The sequence below is a fragment of the Leptosomus discolor genome, chromosome 13 (assembly GCF_034619465.1).
Source record: "Leptosomus discolor isolate bLepDis1 chromosome 13, bLepDis1.hap2, whole genome shotgun sequence".
In the NCBI taxonomy this organism is placed as follows: domain Eukaryota; kingdom Metazoa; phylum Chordata; class Aves; order Leptosomiformes; family Leptosomidae; genus Leptosomus; species Leptosomus discolor.
In genome coordinates, this window is record NC_141403.1 from 3236976 (window position 1) to 3249018 (window position 12043).

Genomic DNA, 12043 nt, shown 5'->3' on the forward strand with positions numbered 1-12043 from the left:
TCTGAAATGGACATAAACCAAACAAAGACAAAATTCCCAGGAAATCATCTTAGGGGACTGCAGTAAATACCAGCTACTTAAAGAGAGATTATCTGGGAGATCGTGTAAGTGATTTTATGTATAAGAAGGCTGGCTGTGTGATGACGTCAATGTTCATTACATTACAAATCTAGTATAAATAACACAGAAAAAAAAAAAGTCAAGGTAACTCTTTTTTAATAAGAGAAAATTAGTACACTTAGATTTCATTTCTGCAAACATTCGTATGCAAATGCAGTCATCCTGTGCTGCATCTAATAATTCCAAAGTCAGATAATTGTTTTAACTTCACATTAAAAATATGAAAATATAATATAAAAATATAAAAAAACCCATTTGGCAACAAAGTTTTTGTAATACAAAGGATGCCTAAATACTATGTTTTGGGATTACTTTTAAAATCTTGTATGTTCCTTTGCAATAGTTAACATTTTCTGAAGAGAAAATGGAATAAGAAACAATATTTCAGAATGCACAGCAGGTTCTCTTCTTATTTTCATTTAGAGCCACAACATCTAAGTCATATAATACACAGGATTTCTGTAAAACAAACAAAAGCAAACAATTAAGATAACTAGAACACAACAGTTGAAAAGCCTGAATTTTTACATATTTTAATATGTAAAAGTTTGGTGGGGTCACTGGATATATTTTTCCTTTGATTATTTAACTAAAAGATCGTGTTTTCTAATAAAGTACAGAGAGACTGACGCCCATGCAAGTCCCAGCTTGGAGCATTTACATTCTTTAGCCGCCTCAAACATCTCTCCTAACTCTGAAGGTGACAGATGATGATAGAAAGTGTCTGTTGAGGAGACACTACACACCGTAGGAACTGATCCTGTAAACCTTTACTCCCATGAATCGTTCTAGATGTAGAGGTTCTTCTGTTGACTACACCAATTTTCACTAATCTGCAGTGAAGTTCAACTAACCTTTGAAGTACTGAGCACGGGGTGCAAAAACCCCGTTGAAAGGAACAGGGAAATACAGAACATCGGTACCCATTAACAAAAGGCACCGGCTATTAATTGTTACAAAGGACGTTAACTTGTTTTGTGAAATTCACTGAAATGCTCTATTTTCTTGTCTCTAGTTCACAACCAGGAAAACCCCTAAATGGAAATAACTCCGTTTTTATCAAGGTAAACTATCAAAATAGCACTCCGCCCTTGTAAAACTTCTATGTACTGATTGCAAAAGCAGATTAAAAATAAATAAATAAAAATCAGCAAACCCGGCACTCTTCCTTTCAGCAATAAAACTCAACCAGATAATTAGTGCTGACCAGAGAAACCACCGAACCCAGTTGTGCAACGCAGTCCCAGTACGCGTTGCACTCTTGAACTGTAAAACTATGAGCGCTGGACCCTGAACTCGGGCCAGAGACGTACAGAACGCTGCCACGTGCCTCGGTAAAAAACGGTCCTGACGTCCGTCCTTGCCCTTCTCCTGCCTGCCGCTCGGCGGGTTTACCAAGCGTCACACAGAGGAGTCAGTGCAACCACTGGATTCACCACATTCCTCTCTCGACCCAAACCCAACAGCCACAAACGACCCTTTCTGACAATAAAGAGAAGCTTCCCGAGAGGACAGCTATCTAAGCTGGAATCCTGAAACTCAAAGCACAGGAAAAAAAAAAAAAGGGGGGGGGGGGGGGGAAGGCATCATGTAGTACAACTCTGATCAGGAATCGGAACTGAGAACTTGAACATGCAGCGTCGCAGGGTAGTTGAATATTGACCACATCCAGGAAAGTTCACCTAAAATGACTCGGCCGAATCAAAACGAGGGGAAAATAGAAGATTCCCCCACGTTACAATAAGCCTTGGGTGAGAATATTTAACACTGCCTAAAATTCTGGAGAAGACGCATGGAATTTGTTTCCTTTTTCCTTCTGTAGCCACAGTTTTAGCTCTTCCAGCGTGCTGGCTGCCCTGTGCCAGGGCTATCCCCACCAAGAGAGTGGCTGAGCCCGTTCCTCCCTGGGCCTGCAGGGACCCAGGGAGGCTTCCGCAGTGGGGGGGAAGATGAAACACCTGGGAAGGGGTCAGAAGGGATGGGCAGGGGCAGGAGCAGAGGGCAGGAAAGGTATCACAGTGTGTAAACCTCAGAACGGACGCCAAAGCTGCCATCAATAACGCTACTAACACTTACTGCTCTGACTCTAGGGTACTGGAAGACTGTGACTTAGTGATTTTAGGAATTACTTGTCATTAGTCACATACAAATCATGTATGAAGAAATACAGCACGTGCACTTTCACTTGGCTTTTTTTTGTTGGAGTGACAAGTACCAACTGACATAACATTTTTATTACCAGTTTTCTGGTTTTATTACAAATTCCAATATGCAGCTTCATAACTTCTGATTTAATTTTTTACCCAGTTGTGTAATGCGCCTGAGTACAGGCATTAGCCACTGTACAGGCATTAGCCATTATAATTTGTGCTAGGTGGAGACACTATATGATAGTCTTCGAGCCTAGACAGTAAATGTAAAGTATGAAGACCTTTGTAAAAGAGGGAGCAAGGCAGAACCGAAAGTACACAGCCATAACCTTGTCATCTCAAGGAACAAGACACCACTCTGGTCTAGAGATAAGATTTGGGGGGTGGGATGGTACAATAAGAAATTTAAATTCACTCTGTTCAGACCAAGAAATAACACTCAGCATCTCAGCATTGATTGTTGTGGACATAAACTAAGTAGGTTTTGTTTCACCCCTTTTCTTCAGAAGAAAAAAATTCAGTTCAAGTACTAAAAAAGTCCTAGAAAAATCCCTGTTGGAACCATTTCAGAATTTTCAGGTTTCACCTCCTTTACTTCAGAGGAAACAGGTAAATTGAAAGTGTTGAACATGTTGCAGGTTATATCTAACTTCATGCTTTCAGTTAAAGAGGAGAAACCTGCATGTTCCTCAAACACTGAAAATGCTTATTTGCAACTATTTTACTACTTGATAGTACTTTTGGGTGGCAAGTAAGCTGTTCACGTATCCTTAGCAAGGATCCTCAGTACTGTAAGTGATTAAGAATGGTGAAACTTATTTGACAATTCAATGGTTCATATAATCCACAAAATCATTATCTGACAGTAGCTCATTAACAAATCAGCCAGGACAGAAAGACAAGAACCACCTCTCCACAAATAAAGAAGAGATAATCGTTTGTTTTAAAAGCCATTTAAAATTTGATGGCTTTAAGAATCATTTCAGTTTGATAAGACTATTCCATACAGGATCTTCGTCAAGCAAATAAGGGCCTGGGATTCATTTAAGCAAATGTGCTATATGTGCATTTAAAACGCGCACGTTCATAACCTGAAGAGATACTACGAGTCCTGCATAAAGCACTGAAGGAACAACCAAGCAATCCCCCGCAGTGCTCAGCCTCAGCCAAGCCTCGGAAGAGGTGGGGCACCCCGGTCTCCTGAAATTACAGCAGGGAGGTATGCAAATCTCTCCCACCTGCGAGAACAAGGCAGGCAGCATTCCTTCTTCAGGGCTCCCTGAGCACCAACACTTCCAGCTCACGTTTCAGCTCAGCCCCTCGGAACTCACTCCCCCACAAGCCAGACAACGAACAGCAGAAAACTCTGAAAAGGTGAGAAGAACCAAAACGGTACCGAGAAGCTCGTTTCCAGTTCAGCATCTTGGGCAAAGTGGGGCTTTGAAAATACCGCCCCGGACACAGATACCGCTCCACCATGCTGTGATTTTACTAAGATGTTGAAACTTCCTGCTATCAAATACGAGTTTTTCCTGTTAAATAGCACAGCAGACAGGTCTTGCCTAACAGGCAAGCATCTGTTTAAGTCGGTTTTAAGCTTCCAGACAAATCAGTGGAGAAAATCAGCCGGGATGAACAGGCAGGTCTTCACAGCCAGCCGTCTCTCCTCCCCAGCTCTAAGCAGAGTTTGTATTACTGGCGGTCAGCAGACACCCAACTTGTAGGCACGGGAATTGTGATGAGATGGCTGAGATCCCAAGTGGGTTTTTGCCCTTTTTTCCTCTTCTGATCAGGGAAAGAGAGCTAAGCTGGTATACAAGGGCAGATAGATACATATCTATATGTCTGTGTGTATATATATATAAATAAATAAGGGAACCCTGTGAATGGCTTCTAACGGAGTACATTTATAAATGTTAGTTAAGATCAGATGCCCTTTCCTTGCTGGAAAACCACTCAGATCAGCAGTGTCATACCAAGTTGGATTCACTTACTCCAGCACGACTTCTTGGTATTTTGATACTGTTCAGGTTTTTTTTGGAGGTGAGGTTCACTATGGGTTTGGAAGAATTTTACTCGATATGTTTCGGTGCCCCCATCAAAGGCAGACCTGGAGTTCCTGTAGGAAAACTATGGGCTTTAGAGAAACAAGCAGAAGGGACTGTAACTGAAGTTCCCATTGCTTATAACTTCTTGAAATTCCAGGGATTTTTATTCTCTCTAATGACAAAATGATCACAGTTAATAACCACAATCATGCTGTTTACATTTAACAGTGACAGTTGACAAAGCCTGGCAGAGAATCTTGTGACTTCCACACCTGAACTCCCAGTAGAGAGAACTCAGTTACTAAGATCACTCCTGCCATTTTCTTTGCCTGTATTTTCCCTGTATTCTGTAATTACTTGTTCAAAAGACAAGACAGTCCTCTTGCAGCAGGAATGGGCAGGACAGGGCACAAGCAGTACCCAGCAAGAGCCAGGGATATATGAGCAGGGAAAGCAATCACTGGGGGGGCAGGGAGAGGTGCAGGAGAGGGTACGGGGTCGGGCACAGCAGGATCTAACTGCTGCAGGACACCTTCCTCAAGAAATGGGGATGAAGTCCTTATTCCCAAATCCTGGTATTCCACCACGTCCAAAACACATGTAACCCACAAAGTGTGGGTCTCTATCTCCCTCTTCTGTTACTACCACGGGGACTGTAACAGTGGTGTACTGCAATTGGCTATTTCACAAGCTTGAGAAGGCAGCTGGGCTGTTGCTCTAAGGTTCCTCAGCCCTACAGATTGTCTGCGTAAGGGTTAATACAGTTTCACCTCAACCCCCCCATTTAAGAGAGCCATCAGGCTTCAAAGTCAAGAACTTGCAGAAGCAGCACATGCCAGAAGTAAGTCAAGTGTATAACATCCCCTTGGTCTCCTGGAGTTTAATTTATTTAACGCTATGAAACCATACAGGGTGAGATATGGAATCCTGTATAATCAATGAAGAGAGAGAAAGGCACCTCCAGAACACAATTTTATGTTAAAAAGATGCATCTTTTTCCACTGGGTAGAGATGATTCCACACAACCACAGCAGACCAGTCATGGAAACTTTAGCTGGCTAAGGCTGCACGCTAAGATGAATCTCATCCCCTACACCCAAACGTTATGATTAAGTTTTGATTTACATGACCTAATTATATGCTACTGTTTCGAGAAGAATATCTGTCTCATTCAACGTCTAAAACAGACTTTTTTTTTTTTAATTAAACAGGATAGTGGAATAAAATTAAGCCCTACATTGCACCGGCACTGAGTTGGTACATTTACCCTCTTTGCCTTAATCTCTGTACCTTGATTCCCATGTTGGCAACACTACCTATTGTTACTAAGGTTATGAAGATAAAAATCTAACATAGGTCTAAAATACAGCATTATGGGTATTATGAAAAACCTCACAAAGAAACTAATATTCTGTGGTCAGTACAAGCTAAATAAAGGGCAAATAAAGCCTGGGGCTCCGTGCATGACTGAGGATAATAAAGAAACACTGAATGGGCACTGCTGGAGACACAGGGATCTTTTGGACAAACTAACAATTCCATGAACCTTGGCAACAACGAAACCCGATTTCCTATGGATTTGGGTCTTGCAGTGAATTAAATTTGATACCTGTGATGCAAGCTCCAGCTGGAGTGACTGGTTGAAGCATTTTTCAGTCTCTCTGTGTAGTCATGTCTGTCTAATACTGTATGAACTAATGCTGGAGGCTTTCCTTCGGCACAATACTTTGCCTCTCCTTCACCCAGCTCCTTATTTTCAGGGAACATCTTGGGAGCTTAAATGTCTTTTAGTTTGACCTGTCAAATTTGTTTAAAATCAGCTAGCAAGTTCCAAAGGTAGTTCAGGAGCAAAGGAATGGGGGACACAGTGTAATCTCAAAAATCCTGTTGCCATAGGAGAGGAAGGTAAAGAGCTCAAGGAAGGACAGAACTGAGGCCTGCTGCTTCTGAGCGTTCATCTCAAATGACATCCAGCTGTTAAACATTAAATGTTACTCTCAACAGCACAGGGAAAGTTCTTAAATGGATTTTGACTGTTCTCGGCTCAGCAGATTTATGTTTATTTAATATTATATTAAAACAATCTTAGGAGTCAATCACTCTTGGGAGGTAGGCAGAACTAAGCATTGGTTAGTCTTACAGCAGTCTTCAGAAAAGAGCAAAAACTTCGCGTTTTTTCTTTTTGTGGAATACAGTTGCCCTCCTTCTGCTCCTCGTTTAGAAAAATACCAACCACCACACCCACAAAGACAGAAATACAAAGGCTTGTAATATTTCTTTAAAAGCTAGTGGAGAAGAGTACAGCTTGTCAGCCATGAAACCAAACAACACCAAAGTCGAAATACTAACTGCATTCTGGGTGGTATTTTTTGGTTTTGGTTGTTTTTCGAGGACTGACTCACAAGTACAGATCATACACTGGCAACCAGAAGCATTGTTAAGGAACAGCTGCCACCTATTAATGAACAGGTTTAGGCATATCTGAGACACATAAGAATTGTGAATAAATAAAATACTGTTGCTATTTGTCAACGTGTCTAAGCAAACCTCTGGAATAAGCAAACCTCTGGAATAATCTGTGCCATTAACATTCATTTCCACTGCAGCCTTTCAAACACGATCACATCAGTTATTATTAACTATTTGGTTTGAAAATCGTAAGTTGTCAAAAATACGGCACGACTCCTTAGCTGTTACCAATGCAAGCTGTCAAATAACATCTGATTGTTTCAGTGAGGTTACCCACGTAAATTAGAGCTGTAGGACTGAGGGCCACCACAGAATGGCAGAGATGGAAAGTGTATCTGAAGGGTCAAGCAGTGCTTTAGTTACCTGAATCGCTGGAATACAGAAGTAACCTCGCTCCCTTACGTAAAACCACAAAAGAAGAGAGGAAAATGCAGCAGAAAATAACAACGATACAAACTTGCCTTTTTTGGTGTTTGTCTGACACATTTTAATGTGTTTTTTTCCCTCAGTCCTCCACTGAACCACAACTTGTTCTGTATTTCGATAGAATCAAGAAGCTCGTTATTTCTGGATGAGCTCTGTAACTCCAGACGTTGATCTTCCCCATCTACAGGACTGTTTTCCTTAGGTTTAGTTAATAAAGAAATGCTCGTAGTAGATGGTGAACAAGAATGGATATAGAAAACTCCCAGATTTCCTCAGATGAAGCCAGCCTCCTGCAATGCATCTGAAAACGGTGTGTTGCCTGCCAGCCTGCCCTGCCTATCTGCCTTCGGAATGACCTCCACGTGCTTCCCAAAAGCACGGCCACAACAGACTTCCACTGAAGCACCTCACCAGTCTGGGACAGGTGGTCCTACTGCAGGAGGAAGGGAGGCCAGATATCCTGCTGCCTCAGACATATCTTGGGCCAAAACACTGTGCAAAGCTCTACCTCCTTTTTTACAGCCAGCCAGCACATATCTTACTGCTGCAGAAGGGATGTACGACTGAAGTGATCTCAGACTGGCATCTCTCATGTCATTTTTCACAGCTACTAGTCACACTTCCTACTGCATTTCACCTTCTCCAAAATTTCATCAGTTAGAGGAAGTTAAAATTCAAGTACTACATTCAGATTTCACAGTTTTGTGAACAAGCAAATTATTTTGTCGAACCTGAAAACCATGATGAAACTGTATGGTAGATTTTTTATTTTTTTTTTTTTACTGTGAACTCTTTTCTTATCAGGCCAGTGGCAAAACCAATTGGGCTAAAGGAGTCCTCGTTTAAATCAACAAATGCATTTCACTAAAAATGGCAAATTACACACCAAAGTAAGGGTACGTGATGCCCCAGCAGGGATTGCAAACATTTCTAGATAAGGCGAGATGTCACTACAGACAAACTTGGCGAATTCTCATGGACATCTTTTCCAAACACACGTACACGCACGCCGTGTACACCCGTATCCTCAAGCAGCTCTAATTAAAGCCATGCCGCGGTGTAACATTTTCAACATGGTCTGAATTTGTTCGCGTGTCCACACTACAAAACCCATAAATTTTCATGAAGGTGAGGAGGAATACTGAAGTTCCACTCGGGGTGAAGTAAGCGCAGGCAATCTTGAAGTGAGAAATAACCAAATATCATTTCTGCACGCTGCAGAGAATTCTCTTGGATCTTACCCAAACGCACTGTGCAGAACTGCTCGCTTCACACACGTTTTGTCTTTGCAGCAGTTGGGATCATCGCTATTGTTTTGTGGTTTTCATGCTTCATACGAACAAATATATTCTCTATTTAAAGTAGTATGACAATGTCTTTTTCATTTACAAGAAAATCAGAGTTAGCATTTGAGACTTTTCACCAACTGTTCCAAGGACCTGCCATTATCCTCCTGCTCTAAACGGTATTTGACTGTTGAGCTGCTGAGCTTCATTTTCATGCTAAAGGAATCAAAAGCTTTTTTTTTTTTTTCCTCCCCCAAAATAACCAAGTGCAGCTTGTGTTATTGTATAATATGACAGGACCTTGATTTAGAAGCAGTCCAACCCTGAGCTATTACTCTGACCATCCCCTATGGCTATTTAATCAAAACACTGCAACTTGTGACTTTGTCAGTAATTTTGCTCATTTATCTTTATTATGACTTCAAGAGTATTCGGAACGGAAGGTTAGTTTTGTATAACTAATATTGGTGATGAATGGCAATGATAATGCATTGCATGAAGAACATCCATTAACGTCTAAAATAATATTCCACTGTCTAAAAATAAATTGCAATGCAAAACATTTTCAGAGCTAATTAACAATAATTCAGTCCTACAAAAGTATTGCCGCGCTGAGGAGTAAGGACCTTTAAGCCAACACACTCGAGGTAGTTAGAGATGCTGACTCTGACAGCTACAATATTGATTCTACCACTAATTAAGTAAAATCTGAGGCCCTAACAACTTCAAATGCACTCGTGTAAATCATCCAAACAAACAGCTGTGAACTTTGGATAAAAAATTTGATTGCTGAACATAAAAGGTCTGCTCATTCCATCAGCATGTAGCATCTTCACAGTGTGCATACCCTGCAGAAACCTACAGGAAAAAGGAATCTTCCTGCTTCAGAAGTGGAACTACTCTAGAGCTGTTAACCTCTCCCTTGAAGAAAAGTGGGTGAAGGAAAGCCACAAGTACAGTTTTCCTGAATTTTCACCTTCTCTCTGAACTGTATTTTACCTACTCCCCTCTTCTGTTGCTCTCTTCTCCCACAATTCTTCTCCCCCAGATTCCTCCTCTGTACATCTACAGGACATCCCCCCCCAATCTGAACTCCATAATGCAAAACCAGCACTGGCTGTGGCTGTGCTTTGCTAAACCTCTTCTGTATTTACAACCTTGTTCACCCAGTCTGTCAAGAAAAACCTCCCCTCTTCTTTCTCCTCAGAAAAGCAGCCTACCTTTTCCAGTATTTCCTTAGTCAAGACTGAGAACGCATGCTCAATGTTCACATTATCTTTAGCACTGGTTTCAAAAAAGGGTATTCCATGCTCCCAAGCAAGCTGAAAAACAAATGTAGGCAATGGGATGAACAGTCTTTAGGAAAAAAACCCACTTAACTAATACTAATAGCAAGAGATATGGAGGTGTTCTGACAGCTTCTAACATGCTACATAAACACTGATTAAGGAAATGTTAGCTCACTAAAGTACTCCATATTCATTCTCAGTTTTTCAGGTAACTCTTAAAACATTCTTACATTTTTGCATTTTCAAAACAGCTTTTTTAACCTATCTTTACTTGTCAATAACAAGAATAAATTCTAGTGGGTCTGCTCTCAATGTTTTGATTTATTTGGAAAATGAATTGTCTCCTAGGCAATTATTTAGAGGAAACTAATGGAGTGCCTGCAGAAGAGTATAGATAAAAATGTGACAAAAACTGCAGAAAAAGAGGTGCGATGAAACACAAAAACAGAGATGCTCCTTTTTACCAGAGAGAGAGAAGCACAGAGACAATAGGCAAGCACAGAACAGATATGTATGCAAAAATGTATTACGGTAATAGGAGAAGAGAGAAAATACATCGAAGAGCAGCGGCATAAACTTGACATTGGATGACTTTATTTAATTTACTCAAGTTCTCTCATTTCCAGTCTATTTCCCTTACAGATAGTTTAGAGATATACTGGCATGAGGAAAAAAAAAGACCAACAAAATTCAGACACACCGCCTTCGATCACTACCCTTTGCCTCTGGCAGTCCAGCCAGTTTTCAGTCACCTAACGGTCCACTTGCCCAGCCCACATTTCCCAGCTTCTAAGCGAGGATGCCATGGGAGAAGGTGACAAAAGCCTTACTAAATTGAAGATATATCACAACCACCGCTGTTCCCTTGCCCACACAGTCATTTCCTGGCATCGCAGGAGGCAACCTGGGTGGTGAAGTACAACTTGTCCTCTGCTGATTATTCCAGATTGTATTTCTGTCCTTTATGTCCTTGGAAAAGGATCTGATGACAACATGCTCCACGATCCTTCCACTGACTGAAGCAAGGCTGACTGACTATAGTTCCCTGAACCTTTTCCTTGCCTTTTTTAAAGACAGGTGTCATGCTGGCATGTTTCTAGTCAAAAGGGATCTCTCCCAACCACCATGATTTTTCAGAGTTGACTGGCAGTGGCCCTGATCACATTGACCTTTCAGCACACTGCTTGTTCAGCACAATTGGGTGAACCTCATCATGTCTATGGATGCATCCAACTTTCCTAAGCAGCTTCTAACCCAATGCTTTCCCACTGCTGGCTGACCTGCTCCTTCCCAAACCGTGCCAGTACATGCAGAGGTCTGGGAGCAAGCTCCACCTGTGAAGACCAATGCAAAATAAAAATAAAATAAAATTAAAAACCCCTTGAGTACTTCAGCCTCCTCTGTATCATGTTACTACATTGCCTACTACACCCGTCAGTGCACCCCCATTTTCTCTGTATGTGGACAATATTGGTCAAAGAAGGTTAAAGTACATATTATCCCAATTCACCTTGCATACTGATAACTATTCTGGCAAGCAAGTCCTCTGAAAATGTAGCTAGAAGGAAAAAAACCCAACAGTTCAGTGTTGAAGCAGCTGGAAGTATGAACAGAGCTTTGGCTACTCCCTCTCATAAGGAAACTGGAAAGGCACATTCAAAGAAATACTTTTTTTTTTTGCATTTGGGAGCATCTTGAATAGATCCATAAATAAAATACCTAAAAATATTTATAAACCTCCATGAATTATGCTACTGAGAAATGTTATATTATCCTTGAGAACAGGTTGGAGATCTTGAGTGAAACAAGCTCCTACCTTACTTACAGTAACAAAATAGGTAATGCCAGTATCTCTTCCAAGGTGAAATTTAATTCTCATTGCTCATTTCTTTTAACTCAAAATATACTACTTCCTAGCAAAGTGCTGCTGTGATTTCTTAGTGTTGAATCAGAGAGATGTGTCCGAAATATTCCTACAATGGTGCAAAATGTTTTTTTTTTCATTTGTATTGTACCTGTAAAATCGGCTTTGAAGTCAGGTACATGAAGACAGCAAAAGCAAAAAAAAAAAAAAAAGGAAGAATATTTTACTTGGTTCTTTCTGTTAGAAAGATTTGATAGGAGAAAACCAGCCACATTCAACCAAGTCATATAACCTTCACCATTTTTATATATTTTTCAGAGAAAAAGATAATGTTATTGAGGGGCAGGGGGAATGGAAGAGCCCAAGAAGGTTGAGTTCAAACTTTTCTCAA

General features: G+C 40.9%; 1 protein-coding gene across 1 annotated transcript in view; it reads right to left on the bottom strand.

Moving 5' to 3' along the window:
* Positions 1-504: 504 nt before the first annotated feature.
* The window catches only part of LOC104350082 (ras-related protein Rab-10), a 29677-nt gene continuing 18138 nt past the window's right edge, over positions 505-12043 (bottom strand). Inside the window, exons 5-6 of the mRNA XM_086472593.1 lie at positions 9720-9821; positions 505-579 (exon numbers count right to left, since the gene is read on the bottom strand). Of these exons, the coding sequence (XP_086328719.1) occupies positions 505-579; positions 9720-9821 (177 nt within the window). The remainder of the gene's footprint in view (positions 580-9719; positions 9822-12043) is intronic.